Genomic DNA, 21,717 nt, shown 5'->3' on the forward strand with positions numbered 1-21,717 from the left:
TACAGCAAGAAAATTATTTGAAATAATTATATACTGAATAAGACATAAGATCTTCAACAGAGTCGATGACTTGATTTGGGAATATGTATGATGGTGCACGCTATACCACCAGCTCTGAGTCAAGGACAAGGCAGTGTTAAATTTATGAAATTTGGATCAATTATTTCTGAGAATCCACTTTTATTTTTTTTGTACTACAAAGGAAATAAAAAAAATACTATAAATTTAATCCTTTTCTGTGTATTTTAGTATTACCTATTTAATATCTGTTTGGACAAAAATAATAATAACAATTATTCTCTTTACAAAATACATAGTTTACTGATTTGCATGTTTATGTCATTAGTCTTTGATGAAAAATGCTTTTGAGTAGAATAGGAAAATCAATTGAAGCTTTAAATTACATAAAAAAAAGTAGAAAATAAGACAAAATTAAATGACATTTATACACAACTCTTACAATAACAATACAGCATGCTAATAATCAACAAATTTTTTTTTGTAAAAACCTTAAGAGATTTCTAAATACCACAAATTCTCTGGCCCATATTTGCAAGAGTTTATCCTCAACAATGGATTTTCATTTCATGTTGCACCAATGTCTCTAGATAACAACACACCACGAGCATGCAGAGAATGGTAAAGGAAAAAAAGCAGAATCTATATTGCTTGGCTTACCTTCCATTGTGTATGTTTTCCCAGTTCCTGTTTGTCCATAGGCAAAAATTGTACCATTGAAACCATCAAGAACCGAGGAAACCAAAGGTCGGATAGATTCCTCGTACAAGTCTTCTTGTCTGGAGCTGTACAAGGAAAAAAAATAAACAAATCATAAAAATGAATAACAGTACTTGGAAAACCCTCTAACAGTATTTCCATGTTTTGCACATTGAAAATTGATTTTCTAGAAACAACTAGTCACCTTCACAAAAAAAATAATTACATGGTTCCAGTAAGTACATTATTATAAATATAAAGTCAGATTATTACTTAAATTCATCAGTATGACCTAGCCCTAAAAAAAAATGGTTACCACAAAGTATTAGTGGTGGAAAAATACACAATGTTTATAAAATTAATTAGGTATATTTTAATCTAGCATGTGAGTGGTCTTATTTAACTTGGTAATAATACTTTTTTGTTAACTCTCCTTTAAATGTAAAAGTATGATTTTGACATTCTTGAGGGCATGTAAAGTACATATTCTGAGGGTCTTTTAGTCAAGCCCTACGAAAATTCCAGTGAAAAATATTCCCTACCCACAAGCAGTAAATTTGGTTCAGATTTTCAGAGTATTGTTTGTTTTAAATAGCATAGTGGAATACCGAGAGTTTTACAATTTTACAAACTGCAGCCTTTACAGTTAGCCAGAGAGAAAACTCTACCTCAGCTTGCCTTTGGGATATAAAATTGAAGGACTTGAGCCTCGACCTACATTTGGTCGTCGTCTTCTGAATGTATTAACACGTCGGTGAGTGTCCCAAGAAGGTTCTTCGGGTGTTTATGGCAGTCCGTTAACTTAGTTTTGTTGTTAGTGTGGTGTGGCCGCACCCATTAAGTGTGCAGTTGACTGAAATTTTTCTTATAAATTCCTGTTTCGGCTGTCACATTCAAAATTGTGTTTTGGTTAATTTATGTTCTGGCTGTGCACCAGCATCCTTCTTGTCGCTTACTTTTCCCAAGGTTTCTCCTGGAAACACTCAAGAAGTCTGAAATCAATACAAACATTTTTCCTTTCGTTCTCATCTTCCACATAGAAGTTTGTCTTTTTTCGGTGGTTGAAGAAAGTAAAGACATAATAATCTATGTCTAGTATGACTACCTCCACCTTGAATGTTTGGGCATTCTGTACATCACCTCTTGTAAATTTTGTCCGCAGTATCTCTCAGTAGAAAACATTTACGCTTGTGTGACATTGATAATCACATTAAATCCTTTTCTACTAAACTTTGTGATATTATCTCCTTGTATTTATTCTGTTTTGTAATTTTGTGCTGCTAGGGCTTCCAAATTGCCTTCATATTTTTATGTATGTAATGTTTTAAATAGGCTTATGTTATCAGTTATCCCCTGTTTGACATTGTGCTTTGTACCTATCTAAAGGATTACTTACAATTGTTTTTTTTTTCCCTCTCTGTGCTTGTTTTTTGTCCATTCCTTGCCCAACTGATCATATAATATTTTAGAGTGCTTAAATTAATAATGTTTTTAAACCATTGGAGTCTAATCCTCTAACGTACTTGAATCCTGTTTGGTATGTTAAAATTGTTTTAACTTACTGTGCTTATTTCCCCTTGTTATTTTCCGCCATGCGGTTTGTTAATCGAGTAACCAGTTTGTGAAGAAAAAACTTTTATCCTTTGGAAAATATGTTTACTATTTCAAACCTAATTATTATATAATAATTATAATGCTCTTCTAGCATTTTGGTATCAAAACCAACTTTTACCTTTGAGATTTTTTTATATCTGCACTCTACTCACTAGAGGGAAGTGAATTATATTGGGAGTGAGTCTGCTCCAACACACTTGACTGTGTTCCAAAAGTTCTAGACCACAATAAAGTAGGATGAAATATACAATTTTAAGTACAGTGAAGGTAAATTGTTCACATTTTCACCAATTTATTTATATAAAAATTTCCTTTGGGGAAAAATCTCTAACCTTTAGTTTTATGAATAGGCGTACCAATCCTAATCCCAAACAATTGTAGCGATGCAATGTTTAGTGTCTGCAGTGTTTCAAAAAACACTCCACCAGTCAGTTACTAAGTACCGGTGTTTTCTTTACTGCTGTGAATTGAATAAAATTTGGTATAACATAGCAAGATACTGACGGTATGATCAATCTACGGTATAAATCACATAATCCAAACTCATTCCAGTGTGGATAGGCTAGAAATACAAACTTGAAAACATCTACTCATGATGATTGAAGCAGCCGAGTTGTATTGGTGATCTTTGGCTTAGAATGCAAGACATGGTTTGTTGTGTAACTTTAGCAGTGACTCGGTAGATGAGTCCAGTGCCAAACACAAAGATTTCCACAAAAAAGTTTTAAAATAAGTAGAAATTTAAGCATAAAGTCCTTTGAATATACATCACTAAAAATTTCCGAACTAATATTACTTTACTTCTAAAATTCATATGAGTAAGTTATGTTTATCACATGGCATGCAAACATAACAGTAAAACACACATGACAGATTTCAAGAAAATTAAGAAATGAAATTTCATTTGGCAGAAAAATTACTCACTTCCAATCATAAACAGCATCAAAAGTAAAAACTTTTGCACTTTCCTTAGTATCATCTTTAGGATTTGTTATTTCCACAACACCTCGTGCTGGCCATACTTCGATGACACTGGAAATCAAAAAGTGTTTATATTGAACCATTTACAAACAACATGTTTTAAATATACTTACAACCCAGTTCAAAAGTAAAAAAGTTCCTACATAATGATATTTACATCAAAGGTTGGGTTTCAGGTGATAGTGAGTACCAACTATAAAATGTTTCCAGTAGGTGAGACTCATTATGCCAATTTTTAACGACAGCCATGAGGTGAGCACTCTCACTAACACACTATCAGCCATCACTTATGACACACTATCAGCCAATCAATGATACAAGCCCTGAAAGATTTGCATGACATATTTTACGCAAGATTTCTTAACAGAAAATTCCACAGATATTCACAGCTTACATAAGTCAATGGTGGGTGAGTGGTCACACTTGCCTCTCCCGGGGATATTAAACCCTATTTTTCTCAAGTGGGAATTGTGGCAGATGTTGCCGTGAGCCAGTGATTTTCCTCGGGATTCTCCTGCCACCCCTAATGATTTATCCATTCAATGCTTCATTCTCATCTTATCACCTCTCATTCAAATCATATTAGAATATGTATTTTGAATACAATTAAATGGTAAGTAAAGTACAGTGGAGTCCGGCTAATCTTATCTAATTAGGGCGGAGAGCTCTTCAAATTATCATTTACCATATTTTCGGATTAGCCAAATAACTGCCATAATATTGACGTCAGCCGGGGCTTCGCCTCGTAAGTCTGGTCCAGCTCCCCTCCTGACCGGTATTCGTACCGCCGACGTACCTAAACGTGCGTATGTTCAAATTGCGTGCCACGGACTACCGCAAGAGGGCACTTAGCGGCAGTGCGATGTCACCCGAAACCAATAACAAGAATTATTATTTAAGTATTAATTTATAAAGTAGCTGATGTTTAAGGTTCTGAGCCCGGATGAGGGATTGTATAAATTATAAGAGTGTTTTGTCTCTTCCTTTAACTAACTCTTGGCGCGGGATCACAGAGTAGAATAACGGTTTTGTTCCGGCGGGAAGCTGCCTGCTCGCCACACAGTTCCTCTTCGTCATCGGCCAAAAGCAGACGTGCGCGGAGTCATCCGAGACGTGTGGCCACGTGTCGCCAACCCCGTGGCATCCGTGTGTGTTAAGCGGTGTGGCGTGCCCGACGCCTAGAGCGGGCCAGGTCTCAAGTAAATAAGCTCGATTAATCAGAGGACTAGTATCTGGCCTCACACGGGCCACGTAACGCCCTGCCCGGGAGTCTCAGCCGGGTCCACGTGGTGGCGTCCACTACAAACAGCTATGTCCTCAATATAATGCAACAGCATGAAGTAATATACATCTCTATGATCACTTAGTTATCATGTAACAAAGCCTATAGGCTATAGGTAATATTTTTACAAGAAAAAAATAAATTTGTTGGTAACTAGGTCAAGACGTCAAAATAATCTTTTTAAAAACTAAAAATTAATTTTTTTTTACATAGTTTTTTCACTCAATTCAGATTAGCCGGATTTTCGGATCACTTGGTCTTGGATTAGTGGGACTCACCTGTATATAGTTTTTTTAATCCCTATTTCCAGTTTTAGATAACAAATTTCATAGGAATGCTGCATAAGATTTTGGAAATCTGAGCATTTTCTTACCTCAAGTGAAATTAATTTATAAGTTTACCATTTTTAATTTTGCAAATATTCTTTTACAAAAAAAAAAATTTTAAAAATATGTACGAATGCCAAAACATAAATATAAATTTTTTTCTGTCCAGGTTAGTGCACCACATTTTAGGAATTCAAGCTGTTCAGGACAAATGCTACTCCATGCCATTAGAAAATATTTCAACTTATAAAAAAAATTACTCTAACTTTAATGTTATTCTTCTCATACAGTGGGCAACAACTACATTGTTTTATTCATCATGATGCAAATCATATGCACTTAAGTGTATTTAACTAGGTAAATTGTTTTCATAATATATAATAATTATCGTATGACATATTTAAATAGAGGCACAATTCGCTGAGTAGTTAAATACCATGCAACCTCCCCCCCCCCCCAAAGTGAACCAAGTCCAGTTCCTTGCAGAATTAAGCCATTGATGCCGCACCACTAGTAGCTCATCCCAGCTTACACGAATGCAATGAGCCTGGTGCTAACAGAAGTTGCTTCTCCCGTCTATCTGATGGACCTTAAGGCAACTCTACATCAGATATATCACAAAAAAATATAATGGCAATATTACTTAGGTTGCTAAACATAACTCCTATGCCAAATGTGATTGTTTCTGAGCATTGACGTCGACCGGGCCTACGCCCTCCCTCAGCCCGATGTGCCACGTCACGCCGCAACTGACCCCCTCTCCTCCCACCACCACCCTCTATTCAAACCTCCCGCCCCGTGTGCAGGTGTGTGTTTGTGCGTGTGAGGTGCCAACAAGAGGCGGTGCTAGAGTCGGTGCGACGACCCCTTTCTTTTATTAAAATAAACATAATGTATAAACCTTTTTATGTAATAAAATATCCCTAATTGTCACGCCTCAAGTTTTAGTAAGTAAGGACGGCGCAGCGCCCCATGCGGGCATTCGCAGAACTACCCGCCAATAGTTTTTAAACTTTAATAAGAAATAACACCATAACTAAAGGTTGTTAATTATAAATAAGTGTACTTAAATTATGTTTGTTTTTTAAATAATATTTGTTTGATTAAGTATGTTACCAGACGGCTGCCCGGTAACAAAGCGGGAACTTAACCCTTCCCGGCGGCCATGATGCTCTGGTCTCGTCAGTCTGTTTCTGTTCGCCGCCTGGAGTAGGAGCGGCCCGCGCACCTCATCGACTTCATCTCTTTTGTTCACTGATCCATTACTTTCCGTCGCATCTTTGAATAAATCTAAATCCTAGTAACTTCTTCGAGGCCTGCTCCAGGTGGTAGACTCTTTCGCCTAAATATTTGTTTTCCGTTTACGGATATTTCGTACTCGTAATACGTGATTGACTCTCGAGGTCAGGCCACGCGGTGACCTGGTCAGCCTATAAACTGGTTATCACCCGCAACAGTGTTTTTTAGTACTTTACGTAAAACTCTTTTAACATTTTTGTAACGTGCCGTGTAATAAAATCGCTGGTAATAAAATCACTAGCTCAGAATGTGTGGTTCAGTGGTCACGTGTATAATTCCCTGAGTTCCGAGGCGTGTGGGACGCCTCAAGAGCCCACGAACACGACGCACGAGGGGGGAGATTAGCCTAGCCCCACACGGGTCACATCACGACCCTGAGCCGAGAGTTCGTAGCCGGGTCCACGTGCCCTTCCACGTGGTGGCGCCCAAATTACTCCTTTTCATCCATCCCAAACCCCCCCCCCCCCCCCGACAGCATTTTAAAGAGATTATGTTAAGCTATGCTACCAATATACTGCATCAGAAATATACATACAGGAAGAAGTGTCATATAAAAAAAGTAAACCTATTCAAAACCAAAATCTGGCCAATTTCTTCTTTTTATTAACCCTTAGATTAAGTAGTTATTTTCAGAAACTGTCAAATATATTAAATATGTGACTTAACAACATATTAAATAAAACCTCCTTCTGACTGAATATAGTGAAAAGTTTTTTTTACACTAGTTTTGTATTTTGCTTAAAAATAAAAAATTAGAGGCTAATGTGATGAAAGCCTTAATTTTTACTTTGAGGATTTTTCAAAATTGATCATTTAAACATATTATTTTAGCATTTAAAACCAAAACAAAAAATGTTTTTCAGCTAAACTCTTATGTAAATATAACCAGACTTCAAACATAACATAATATTTCATACGTGTTTTAGTACACTTTTACACATAAATAAAACATACACTAAGAATTTTTTTTTGTTAAATGATTACTTCAAGTAGAATTACATTAATATACTATCAAAAACTTTATTAAGAATACTTGCATCTACAACATGACAAAAGTATTCAACCCACTAGGTGTTCCAATGCAAAAAACCTAAATTATATATTTTTGTATCAAAACAATAGTTATTTTTTTTACCATCAATTAACTTTTTTCTAAAACTTAGTAGTTTAAATTTTTATGGTTCTTATTAATACAGGAAATCTTAAGTGCGAAGAAAACTCCGCTCACCTTATAGCCATGCCAAATAGAAATCCGCCTGTCTCCTGTGTTTTTAACTGCGCTTCTAACAACACATTTCATGCAGTCAATTCCTTTGTTGTGTGTCTGTGGTCATTCTCTGACAGTACAAATGCAAAGTCCAAAACATTCAAACAGCCAAAATAACCAGTCCAACAACTTGCTTCTTTTTCCCTTCGTGCAGTTTAGTCTACAACCTGAGGAGTTTCATTTTAAAATAATGAACAAAAAGCCATGATACTTACCGCTTGTACCCATTTGACATCTCTTTCTCATTCATGGGACGACATCTTACAACTACCTGTACAGCTTCATTGCCCAAAGAACGCCGCAGCTAGATGAAAAAAAAAATTTCTATGAATAACAATGTTCACTCAACCCTTAATGAGATACTAAATCATTGACAGTTGCTGAACACACTCAATAAATATAACATTTTAAATCACTATCATATTTCTATGCACATTTATAGACTCATTTTTATATTTCTCACATGTTCCATGTTTTTGTTAGATTATTTTATTTGCAAAATTTAAAGTTAAATTTGCACATAATTTTTAAATGGTTTTCAAGTGTTGAGCTCAATAACACAACTCTAAGTGTAATTAAAGAGATTCAGGTCGTAACAATTCAGACCTCACCGGATAGCTATGATCTGAACATAAACACTTGAAGAAATTTAATTCAATGTTGAAATATTGTTTAAGTTCCAGAAAAATAATGTCGCTGTTGAATGATTACTGAAATAAAAGTCTTTCATTCAACAGTTACTGGTTTTTACTGCTTTTTATTATCCTCCATAAAAAATTTACAAGTCAGACTGACCACCATCTATGAAAAAGGTACATGACGAAAAAAATCACAACTTGCAGAAAAACAACTCGGTTCATTACTTAAGCACAACATTAAAAACTGTTTGTCAACTAAATCTCGTGGTTGCTTACGAGTCCTGGTACCAATGGCAGAGAGACAGTTGTTTGCTCGGTGTGGCTATCAACTTACTAAAAAGGTGCCAGGCCTTTTTTGCCACCTATGATTGTAAAATTCTAGTTGACTGTCCGAAATAAGATTAAAAACAGTGCCACCTGGACCTCATAAAATTTTTTAAATTGTCCAGCCCCCACTCAACACAACCACTCTCGCAGATGCCTAAGTAACGACTGGCATGGTAACCAAACGAATTCAGCTTCTTGCCCACTGGGAAAAAACTGCACTCATGATGCCATCAACAACCAATCACAGAGCCAATGACAAAACACTTTTCGGCCATGAAAATGGGCCATGATGCTTTGCGACTTCACCCAAAACACACAATACATTTTCTACTTTCTCACGCATAAAATATATCTTGTCTCTCTCTCTAATGCTTACGTATTCGTTAAAACCACTGCATCAGCCTAATTTTGAACACAAAACAACTGTGAATAATACAAAAGAAAATTTCATGAGCACACACAAACTTAACCAACTAGTAAAAAAAGTGTAAATAAAAATAATTTCTAACTACTTTTTCACGATAAAGTGAACAAACCATCAGAAATGTTTAAAAAAAAATTAAATAAATGTAAACTATGTTCACAACACCTGTGGAAAATGCACAAATACTTCTCCAAAGGAAAACAGTTATTTAAAGGAACTAAAGAACCTAACCAAGCATTTTCTCCGATTACAAAAATATGATAAATCTGTCATAAAGTCATTCCTTCCCTAATTTCCCTACTTTTTTTTTTGTTATGAGATAACAAAGGTAGATTCAAACCCACTGGAAGTTCCAAAACAGAAAACCAAGATAATAACTGTAGCAGGTTTTATTCCAAACACTGGTTGGTTCGATTGCACTACTGATTACCTTCTTCAAGAATATTTCTACTTCTTATAGTTACTTTTCCCTCAAAAGGTAGTGTCAGTTTTGTGTACTCTCACAAACACTGTAAATATATATAGAAATTATTTCAAATTTTCCTGGTGCCCGTTTGTTTTATAAATTTAAGTGAAAAACAATAACAAATAAAATAATTCCCAAAACTTACCAAATATTTTGGTGATTTCTCCATTGCAGGAATTATTTACAATAGCAGCACCAACCTAAAATTAGAAGGAAAAAAAGTTAATAATGAACAACATTATTTCAACATCAGACTACTTGGTATTCAGAAAATTTAAAAACAAAGTGTGATATTAAGAAGGGCATAGGGGTATAGTCCACCACAAATGATGGCGTGGAAATGAAAGGCATTTCAGTCACTTTCACACAGTAACTAGCGTAAAGAGTGCTTCCAGACAATTTCTTTACATTTTATTGCTGTAACAAACACACAAGCAGAGATGCAAAAATTTTTTATAAATTTATATATATATGTAACTTTATCAATTTATCTTCAACAACTATTTATTGGCCCTCTATCACTTTTACAGTTGTTTATTGTTAATTTGCACTTTTAAATGATACACTGTGCATCCCAAACTCTGACAGAAGGGAAGTAATAAAAATGTAAAACAAACTGTCCACACACGAACTGTCACAATCTCAGGTAATGTGCTGACTGAGGTTACATGAAACAGCAGATAAGCGAGGTTACTGAGTGGTAGTCCCTGGGAAATGTGTCAGGGCTTCACGGACATGCAATAGTGCTGCCCCCAGTCAATTATGTTACACCCCTGGGTGTGTGAATAACAACAGCTTATGTCGTCATGGACTGAAACCCGCCTTCCAACCAAAAAGGAAGAGGGGTCTTGTTCCCGACACACGCTGGGTAACTACCAATAAAAAAAAAGGAAAAACCTGAAATACGTAAAAAGTTCTAGAAAATCTACCCAAGTGGTCGAGCAAAAAATAGGACTATATTCACACAAAATAAAGGCTAGTCTTTGGCAACAAATAATGAAAAAGCAGAGTAATACTAAGCAGAGTTTTAATAAAGCCAACTTCATTTCGAAACTTCATATAAAATTGTAAATATACATGTATGGCTGTTACTTGCTTCTAATATAACATTTATATTGCGGAAATTTAAAGATAATAGAAAATCATTACGCATTATAAGTCAGCACTGATTACAAAATGAAAACCTAGTGATACCTTATGAATAAATAAGACAAAAAAGCAACTATATATGTGTGTGTGTGTGTGTATATATATATGTATATATATATGTATATATATATGTATATATATATACATATATATATATATATATATATATATATATATATATATATAGACACACACACACACACACACAGGGACTGGAAGTAACGCGCTACTAGTAACGACGTTATTTGTAACAGTTACTTTTTATGGTAACGATCGTGGTAACGCAATAAATTAAGTTTTCAGTAACTGTAACTGTAACTGAATTACATTTTTCTGCCTTAAGGTAACGATAATTGTCGTTACTTCTTGCGTTACATTTTTTTAATGTATTTCTTATTGAACAAACAATGATTTGTTGATTTTTTCAATCCCAGAACGAAAATACCGACAAGCATATTATTTGCGATGGTATTGCTTGTACTTGTAAAACTGTTGTTGGCTAGCCTGCCCTCGTATTTTGATTGTCATTTATTTAACATTTGCAACACGCGGGTTTACTGCTGTGCTGTTTAATTAATTAACCTACCTGTGCACATGCGCGAAAGCAATGACAGAATCTAATGAAGCGAGAAGCCGAGTAAGCAGTCCAGAATTTTCGTTGCCGTGGCCTTCATATTCTAATTTTTTCGAAGTTCGGTCGAGTGATAAAAATAACCTTATTGTGAAGTGCTTGTTGTGTGGTGCTGCGAACAATTTTGTAGTGTGAACTAATTATTCAATGTAATTTAAGACCTATTTTAAAATTTTCAGTTTAAATAAACATATATCTTTACTAAACACAATAAGTTTTATTCGCTTTTAATTATAACAATATTACGTATCACATTTTTAGTTTTTCACAAAGTAACTGTTAAAGTAACTTACAGTTACTTTTCTCAGAACTGTAACTTTAACTGGTTTATTTTCAATAGTGTAACTTGTAGTTGTAACAGGGTTACATTTCCAATGGAGTATTTGTAACTGTAACTGAGTTACGTTTTAAAAGTAACTTTCCGGTCCCTGTATGTGTGTGTATATATATATATATATATATATATATATATATATATATATATATATATCCGGCCACCAGTAGGACACACGAACTTTTGTATATATATATATATATATATATATATATATATATATATATATATATATATATATATATATATATATATATATATATATATTTTTTACAAAAGTTCAAGTGTCCTACTGGGGGCCGGATTTAAATGTTTGCACACGCGAATATACGAGCGAATACTTTAGAATGAAGGTGAATCAATGGATCGTGTACACCTGGGCAAAGTTGACCCACTTAAGATCAAACTTACTTTAGTGACAGAGTTAAATTTAACTATCTCATGAACAAACAATAATTCATTAAGAAACTTTACATCTCTCTAAGGCCTCACTTTGGGCTGTTAAATTTGATAATAGAGGGCTTACTTCCACAAAGCTTTAAAAACAAATGTAGGTATTGTATTTTTTCACAAATGTCTGTTTCATAGACAGTGTGAAACTGGTGAGGGTAATTAAACAAATTAAAAACATAACGAACGGGTTCTGGCTCGACTCAATTGTAACGTTGCAAAACCCTGCCCTTTCCAGCTTTTAAAATAATTTTTTAAAATAATAAATAATATGTTATCTCAGTAACACAATATATCAGCTAATTACAACCTTCAAGGTTGTGGTGACCTAGTTTTTCATACTTGTATTTTATGCTTGGTAATATTTGTGTAATTAAAATTTAATGTTTAAGTATTTTATTTTGAAAAGCCTCTTAGCTGTAATTTTACTGGTTATATATATATATATATATAAAATAGGATGTTGGTATATATGACGTTGATAAACTCCAACACCGTTTGACCGATCGCCATAAAAGTTGGCCCATAGAAGTGTTTCTTCATGGAGAATATTTTAGCGATATCCATTTTTCTATAACTCGCCACTAGATGACACTTCAGCGCATTAACTTCTGCACCATTCAACCAGTCGCCAAGGGCAAAAAGAAAATCATAGGTCATAGACAAACAGCAGTTGTGTGTCATTTCTCTATGTCCAACACACTGTCTTACAGCGCTATCCAGTTTGTTTTAATTCGCGGATAATAAATCACCCTGTGTTCAGCCCGGGCAATGCCCAGTACTGCAGTAGAAAGACAAACTAACACTAAACTATATTTTCAAAATTTGCAAATGCCACTGAAGAATGAAATGGATGTTGGTGTACATGAAGTTGATAAACTACGACACTGTTTGACCGATCACCATGAAAGTTGGCACATCAAAGTGTTTTTTTCATGGAGGTTTCTATGCTATCCATTTTTTTGTTAACTCTCCACTTGATGGCACTGCAACGGATTAACTCTACATCGTTCAACCGATCGCCATGGGTTTGCCATGCATTAATTTTATAAGAGAAAATCATAGGTCATTGACATACAAACAGTGTATGTCAATTCTCTGTATCCTCCACACAGTCATAGAGTAAGGATTGGCAACTTTCTATCTTTCCCCTCCGCTTAGTGGAGCTCATGGCGGCTAGCGAACTAACGGCGCTAATAACAGTTCAGTTTTGAACTTCATCAATGGATGGAGTTGCCTTCAATTTTAAATGCACTATCATTTGGTGCATTCGTCACATCTTGTACCTACGTTTGTTTGTTTGTTCCGTATCCCGATAGAATCCTATAGCCTGTAGTGCATGATGTTTGATGTTTTAATTTAGTTCATAGAAAAATTGTGGCCAAACAAAAACTTGAAAATCACAATACAATATATTTTGTCAGGTTTGTGGAAATTTTTTCTCTCATATTTAACTTCCAACCATAATTCATTGTTATATCACAAGTTTTTGTAATGTCCAGGATATATTCACTTACAAATTGAATTTAATTGACTATTACGCTCAAAACATGGGCTTTCACCTGGTGACAAGGAGTTCTCCCTTTTCACTCACTTTCCTCCTCGTAGCATTCTCCTCAGATCCTTTGCATCTTTCACCCCTGGGGTAATCTGTTCATCCAACCCATTGCATTCCACTCCCTTCCTGTCCTGCCACGAAAAGCATTCCTACCCCTTTCCGTTCGCCTCCAGTTCCTATGGAGCTTCCACCCATGATCTCTCCAACCTTTAAACCCACCTCTGTGTATCCTAGTCCCCAGCCGCTTCCAGCCTCCCTCTCCCTTTATCACCTTATACAGTCTGACAAACCTTTCCACCCTTCTCCTCCTTTTTCATGCTTCCCACCCTAGCTCCTTAATCATCTGTCGAACATTCCCTTTTCCTTCTCTTCCACATACTCATCACCCACCTCGCTGCTCTAGCTGCACCTTCTCCAGCTCCCTTACCCCAGTCACCAGGTAGGGGTCGCAGATCACTGGCCTGACCAGTGCGGAGTGTGGCTTCTCCCTGCCCCCTGCAGCGCCCTCCTACCCTTACTCACCACCCGCTGATTCATGTGGTCACCCCCAGGTACTTGTACTCTTCAGCCCCCTTTATCCCCTGCCCCTTCCACACATACACTTCCCTCGCATCACGAACCACGGGAGCAATGTACAGGTACAGAACCCAGGGATAAACTTGGATATATGACACAGAAATGTACCCATTAATTAACAGTACTTACTAGAAAGAATTCATTCTGAATATATATTTTTTTTTTACAGAGAAGTTGCTACTTTAGGAAATCAATATATTTATTATATACCTAAGAGCTTAGGTGTTCGGCCTATAAGGTGAGTGCTCACCTATCATTGGCAACACCAGTAGAGAGGGGACAAACACAAATATACCCCTGTTTTTCAGAGTCTGCCATCAGTGACTGTCTTCTGAATATCTGTTTATTTTCATTGCTGGGTTTGACTGTGGATTGTTGTATTGTTGTTGTGCTGCTCAAATATTATGAGAGTATCATTGTTGGGTTTCTCTGTTGTCACTGTGTTACCAAGGTTTTGTCGCAACTGACTCGTAATTGTCAACCCACTGTATTTGTATGTGCTCTGATATTTTTTTGACTAATTCCTTCCACTGCATTATATGTGCTATCAATACATTTTACATCAGCTGATCAATTTTGTTTTCTGTTGGTTTGTGTATCCATTTTTTCTTTGCCCATTCTTCCAATTTCCTCCAATATATAAAGTGTAAACCAGCAATGGTATACATCTGAAACAAAGTCTTAAATAAGTGAATTTATTGTAAATAATGCTTGCAATTTTAATTTAATACATCAAAAATCCTGTTTGCGTGATGTTTTAGGAAACCTTTTAGTGGAAAGACCACCTTGTGGTTCAGCATATCGAAAATGTTGCTGTAAAATCAACATTGCATTCACGTTTGTTAGGGCAATATTAATAATTTACCAATAAATATTTTTCCTGGTTTTTAATGCGTTGACCTTATCCTTTCCCTTCACTTCATGGCCGTGCCCTCACTCGAGAATTCTGAAGGAATTTGAAAATGCTGTTATCGGGGGAAAAAAAGCAACAGGTGTAGCGTTAACAATAAAATTTTCGTAATTTTCTTTTACCAAGGAATAGCCGCCAATATAGGAATTTACCTAGTGCACTACAATTCCGTTCATAAGCATATTATTCCTGATTCCAAATGAATACCTCGAATGTACACAATTACTACATGTACAAGATTTTAAAATCATTAACTTACGGTTCCGTTTCCAGCTATCCCTTAAAGACACATAAATTAGTTTCCAGACATCTGCTAATTTATAGTCTTCATCTATCTCCGTTACATTGTTAAACGCGAACTTTTACAGTCTCGTAACTTCGATTTGACGTTTATGTTCCCAATAGAATATAGCAGACATCTAATTAACCAAACATCAGAGATTAATCGTGAGAAAGACCACCCACGTAAGTTGTGTAAACACAAACTTTTGAGCCGAACAAAATAACGTTATCCTATCTCACGTAACGAACAAATATAGAATTTACCCCTTTAAAAGTTTGACGTATTCTATTCAAAAATAGTATTTAATAAAATCTGAAAGCGTTTCAAAAGCTATTTGGGTTCGTGATCTATTTTAGTAGTGCTTGTTTTACTAATTCCATGTTGAAGGCTATAAATATATTGTATCTTAGTTTGAGATTTTTAACATTTATTTATTTATTTCTAACCACAATAGATCCAATATTACTGTCTAGGAGTATTTTTAATTAAATATAATTTAATCTTGTATTAGGACTAAGTCGGTATTTCAGGACACAAAAATGAGGTTATAGGTGTTGATGTGCCAACCTGTATCTTAACCATATTTATAGTGCACGATAGAGCACAGCCAGTTCCATATGTTCAGGAAACGAAATTTGGTACCCTATCCAATTCTGATCTATTGTCCAAATTGCGCGAATGCGCAGAGCTCACTTTTTCGTTGATTTCACCCAGATGGTTGAACTGCATCAGAAACCATTAACTTGTATATTGTGAGTTTTGTGATTTTGGGGTTACGAACCAAGCATTTTGATATGTCAAATGAACCTTAATGATAGCGAAATAGACTTGGAATATAATTTGTACACTTAAAAGTGCCGTCTCCCGGCCTCTGTGGAGGACCTGGGAAGTACCTGACGGGCGCTACGGGCGTCGCGGTGCTGCTGTTGTCCGGGGAGCGCCAGGCTAGTGAGACACTAGGCCGTAGATGGTGGGTCGTGGGTACTCTGCCCCCTCGTGCCCCGCCAGGTACACGGCTTGAAGTCTACCCTGAAATCCCCTGAGGCTGCTCGGCCGTGTGGAGGACAGGGTGGCACGAAATAATTGTACGCAACACCGGTTACGTTGATTTATGTTTTGACATCGTACCTCCGTGGACAGTAAAGCTCGGTCCCCACCCCGCCAGCACCAGCCCCCGCTGGCGGAACGCATCCTCACACCCCTCCTCTGCGCAGTCACCATCGCTAGTCAGTCTTCGCCCGCGCACGACCCAGGACGGACGTGTAACCCTGTGAGACACCGGGAGATGTGAGATCGCGAGACGTGAGACGTGAGTAGTGACATATGTGAGTGTTTTCCGAACGCGAACTCCGCACCGCCGGCGAGCCTAGTGAGCTGCACAGGGGCTGACGACCCACACCCACCGTGGCCTAGCTGCAAGCTAGCCTGGTGCCCATCCGGATCGAACAGTAGGTACACCAGCCGAATTCCCTACTAGGCTCACCCGCTAACGCAGCCTCCGTTACCGGGACGACGGCAGTTTATGCTAATGTGCTATGCAGCGTCTGAGTCGTTGTACAGTACATGAACATACGTTACATACAGAACACACACGACACTAATCTCAAACAATGAACCTGCCATGGCAGTCTCGTGGGACGCGGTTAGGAGTGTTCTAGAGACTGCCGAACATGGCCGCCTCGCAAGGAAGAGAAACTTTCTCTTCTTTGTGAGTCGGCGCACAAAAAACTTATATTAATTTAATTTATTTTATTATCAGTTAAATCACGTTCCAGGTGCCCAATTATAATGTAGCACCTGGTGCCGTCACCCGACCTCTGTGAAAGGTCCGGGGGTACCTGACGGGCGCTATGGGCGTCGCGATGCTGCTGTTGTCCGGAGGGGCGCCAGGCTAGCGGACTGCTAGGTCGTTGATGTTGGGTCGTGGGTACTCTGCCCCCGCGTGCCCCGCCAGGTACACGGCTGGAATCTAACCTGAATGGCTCTCCCTTGACTGTGAAGGCCGCTTGGCCGTGTGGAGGACGGGAGACTACGGAAAATTAGTGTACACGAGTTGGTGAGAATTACCTTTAATTTAGTCCCGCTACAAAACACTCTCACCAACACTTGGCGACGTCTAGCGGTTACACAATTAACACTGCCGTCGGCTGCGGTCTCGTGTTCGAGTCCGGGCGCGAGTTCTAGCGGGGTGGCTGGTCTGGTTAACGTTTTATGTTCCGGGAGGGCGCCAGGCTAGCTCGGTTTCTAACCAATGGGGGTTCGTGGTTCGTTGCCCCAGCGTGGTCCGCTAGAACCGTCGGCGGTATTGCTTGGGAATTTACGTTAAAGAAGAATGCGTGGGATTGCCGTAGTAGCGACGTGCCTTTATTCAAGGGATTGACGTCACACCATACAATTACTGAGCACAGACATGCCCCTGAGGGCTACTTGTCCGTTGCGGGGTGCAGGCCGGTATATGTTCAATGTTTCGTGGCACTGGTTTCTCGGGTAACAGTATACAGGCCAAGTACACTTGATGCAAGAGAGGCGCGCACAGATGACGTGGCGCAAAGTTACATTAACAAAGTACACTTAATGAAAATGAGGCGCGCACAAATGACGTGGCGCAAAGTTACGTTAACGAAGTACACTTAATGAAAATTAGGCGCGCACAAATGACGTGGTGCAAAGTTACGTTAACAAAGTACACTTAATGAAAATTAGGCGCGCACAAATGACGTGGCGCAAAATTACGTTAACAAAGTACCCTTAATGAAAATTAGGCGCGCACAATTGACGTGGCACACAGAGTTTGTGGGTGCCTGGAGTCGGCCAGTCCCGTAAGCGATTGTTTCTACGCGGGTGCCGTGCCCACTGGGTGGTACACGCACCGCCACTAAACTTGGCGAAGTTTCCCTTGCGGGTTTGTGGTCAGCGCGAAGGTGCGTGGCCTTACGAAAGTTCTGTGGTTTGCGGGAGACGGCCCGTGCCGTATGCTGAAGAACGACCCTGCGCACCAGGTGTGGTGCGGGGCGTCTTTACGTTTACGCGGTCGGGTTAGGTCCTGAACCATAAAAAACGGACCGGGCATGCACGGAGAGGTGAATAGAAAAAGGTTTGGTTTATGCTAAATGACTATATTTACCGGACGTTACTTGCGATGAAGACAATGGTTGTGATCTCTCCGTGGGACGTAGGTCCGTCCCGGTCCGCGAGTCGAGTTGAACTGCGGAACTGGCATGGCGTCCGGTGGCGCGTCGGCCCCTGCCGCGCCAAGCTTGACCTCATTATGTTAAAAACTAAATGACTGCGTTTGGAAGAGACTTTAAGGTCGCAAAATTCGTAATTAATTGTTTGAGGGGGAATGGGTGTGGTTCGTCTCTAGTCCACTCGGATTTAGTGTGCTTTATAATAATAATGTCTGGTTTGGCCGTTCGGCTCGGTGGCTCGCTCGACTCGGGTGGGCCACGGCCAGGGGTGCGTTCCGTTAGCGGGAGAGTATACTGGCGGTTGCAGGTCGGGCTTAGGGATGGTCGTCAATCGGACGACGTCAACACAAAAAAAAACACAACAATACGCGACACTAATGGTTACCACGACAGTCTCGCGGGGCGTGGGTCGATGCTCACTGGAGACAGCCAGTGCCGAAAGTTAACGGGTGCGGGGGGGGGGGGGGGGTTCGATGAGCGGGCTCCTAAGTTCGGTGAAACACTTACGTGAATGCAGCCGGCAGGCGTATGTACGGCGTCCTTAATTTAAAATACGTACGCTGGAGTCGGCCAGTACCGTACGTTCCGTGATACAATACGTAGCGCGGTATCACACTGAAGACGGTCGGGATAGGCCCGGTTCCGCAAAATACGCGCCGAGTCGACGTGGGCAGCGGTGAATTAATAAAAGGATTTAAAATTTGAAGATGTAGTACAGAATAAAAATAATCTGACGTCCCTCTGTCTATGATCCCTAATTTCCTGTTTGCGAAAATGTCCTGTTTTGCCCATGTAGCTCTCGTCGGTGAGGAGTGAGTTCAGGCCAATGTGGCCGGGACCGGAAAATACGGGACCTGGAGGGAATTTTATGTGGGAAGGAAGAACGGTAGGCAGCTCCAAGGATAACTCGGTGATGTCCGTTTCCACGAGCCTCTTTTATTTACGCAGAAAGAACCTGCCGCAGCCTGGCTGGCACGTCGCAGAACGAGCGCCCTCCCCGCCGCGACCCGGACTCCCGGAAATAAGCCTCGTCTTTAGAATACGTCCCGACACGAACAGGGGAGGTAACCCCGTAGCTAATGGTTCCGGTTACGATTAATCTGAATTGATGCGCAGTGCGTACGCGGCCCGTCACGTAAGAAGAATAAGGTCCTATAAATGTTCGTACTGACTGAGCGGTTCGGCGGTCCAGAGATGCGTTTACACGGCCTATGACGTAGGCTGGTGAAGTCCCGGAAAAACTCGTGAGATTGAATACGTTCAGCGATACAACGAATGCAGCTCAGCTGCAGAGACGACCCGTGATGTTTCACTGTCGGCGAACTTCGAGATCAGAAAACGCGCCTCACGAGCAGCGCGGAGCAGAGCGCACGTCTGCTCGCTGTCGCGTCCTGTTCACCACTGCTGTCCCCCGCCCGCTAGCGAGCCGTGGAGGAGGGGAGGGGAAATCGGCCGGCATGGGAGAGGCCCGCCCCGCGATGCGCCAGGCTGTGATTACATTACTAACATGGCATAAGCACTTGAGAAAAATCACAGAATTATTAAAAAACATGGCGAGTAATTGTCGTCCCCAGGCCGTGGCTCCTTCCCGATCCCCGACGTACGACTATGAATTTAGGTTGTAATTATTTCGGCCGACTAACTCAGTGAGAGGTGGGGGTTCATGCCTACTGTGGCCGGGACCGGGAGATGGGGAGAGGGGGAGGTGATGAACAGGGCAGGAGTATGGGAGTGGAGATCGAACCAGGAAACGTCTGCTGTTAGTCTACAAGATGTTTTATTTAGTCCTTTTCCCTGAGCGCGCCTGACCCACAACGATGTTACGGGACACGTCCCCCGCCACGCCGTGAACGAACGCAAATTGCAGGTCATCAACGAAGGTGCACTACTCCGTGACTGAAGATGTCGAAAGTGGGAGCTAGCCGAAACGACGGTAGCGAAGCTAGCAACGCGCGTGGCAGAGGGCCTATGGACTCGCGGAGCGCAGCGATACAGAACCTTCCTCGATGGCAGCCAAGCGGCGACTCCCGACTCCCCGCCCCGCGCGGCCGCAGCGCCGCGCGAAAGGAGGGGGGAAGGGGGGAAAGCGAAACGGAGGGTCACGTGTCCACTGCGGGCCTGGCGCGGCCCCTGTACAAAGCTACACGATTCAAACAAAACACATAACTACCCTATTTGAATACACAATTACAAGTTAAGTTATTTACTAATAATTATACAAAGATGTCCGTCCTTAAACGGTCCAGAAGCAAAGTTAGGGCGCATGCGGGTGTGTCCCTAGCACGGAGCACTCACTGCACTGCACAGAGTGGTTAGGGGGGAATAGCCCCCCTCAGGTACCCGGCGGTGGGCAGAAACGGCCTCTAAGGTGATGGCAGCGCCACTAGCGGTGGTGAGCGGCGAGGACTGTGAAGGTGCCAGAGGAGCGACGGAGTGGTCAGGCGGTAGACGTTACGCGATGTGCTGGAAGTCTCGGCGAGCCTGCAGTGAAGGGCTAAGAGACTTGGAGGGGACAGCAATCGAGGGTCCCTCGGGCAGCAGAAACATAACCGGTCGACAAGGAAGCCTGAAAAGGGGTGATCGGCTCTTCAGTGACCCGGCTATGCATATTGTAGCAGAAGGAGTTGCTGCCGATTGGGCTACGCTGACGCCGTCCATCCATGGTGATGGTCATATTGGGGTGACCAAGAGGATGACGTCTCCATCAGCTGCAAGGGCCGCAACATTCCGCAACGCTTCGCAGGAAAACTAAACGGACGCGTCGGACAATAAGGTGGGAGAAAACTATGTAATAAACATTTAGGATGGATCATTTCCCAGAGGCTTTTCAAAAGACTAAAATATTGTTAACTTGTTGTACCAGTGTAATCGCGTACTATCAGTTCCATCAACGTAACTATAAAATTCTGGAGGATAAAAAAAAATTTTTTTTATTAAGTCGTTATGTTCACCTAGGGGGCTTAATGGCAACTTTAAAAGTACTTCAAAAAATTAAAATTACACCATTTATTTTGGTCAATAGTGCTGCTATCTGTACGAAATTTGGCGTAGCAAATATAATGATGGTTGCCAAACATCTGCCAAATTTGATTGAAATAAGTTTCTAGCCTCATGCAGGGCACAGTTTATTTAAACGGTTGCTTTTTCGTTACCTAACAGGGATTATGTTTGGACACATTCTGGAATATGATCTGCAAGTTAGTTTATAGTTGAATCCCAACAATGTAATGCTTATTTGCTATGTTACCCAAATGTGTTGGAATACCGCACTTAGTTACTTTGACGTCGACCAAGTGT

At 40.0% G+C, this 21,717-nt stretch overlaps 1 protein-coding gene across 3 annotated transcripts in view; it reads right to left on the reverse strand.

The window, feature by feature from the left end:
• LOC134529845 (kinesin-like protein KIF3B) overlaps positions 1–15,395 on the reverse strand; it is a 50,707-nt gene extending 35,312 nt beyond the window's left edge. For 2 of the 3 annotated variants that reach the window (XM_063364350.1, XM_063364351.1), the window contains exons 1-5: positions 15,209–15,395; positions 9,487–9,541; positions 7,702–7,790; positions 3,256–3,363; positions 679–803 (exon numbers count right to left, since the gene is read on the reverse strand). In XM_063364350.1, the coding sequence (XP_063220420.1) occupies positions 679–803; positions 3,256–3,363; positions 7,702–7,790; positions 9,487–9,510 (346 nt within the window). In that variant the 5' untranslated portion in view covers positions 9,511–9,541; positions 15,209–15,395. The remainder of the gene's footprint in view (positions 1–678; positions 804–3,255; positions 3,364–7,701; positions 7,791–9,486; positions 9,542–15,208) is intronic. The other variant, XM_063364352.1, reaches the window with a different exon arrangement.
• Positions 15,396–21,717: the final 6,322 nt, after the last annotated feature.

The sequence above is a fragment of the Bacillus rossius genome, chromosome 2 (genome assembly GCF_032445375.1).
Source record: "Bacillus rossius redtenbacheri isolate Brsri chromosome 2, Brsri_v3, whole genome shotgun sequence".
NCBI lineage: Eukaryota > Metazoa > Arthropoda > Insecta > Phasmatodea > Bacillidae > Bacillus > Bacillus rossius.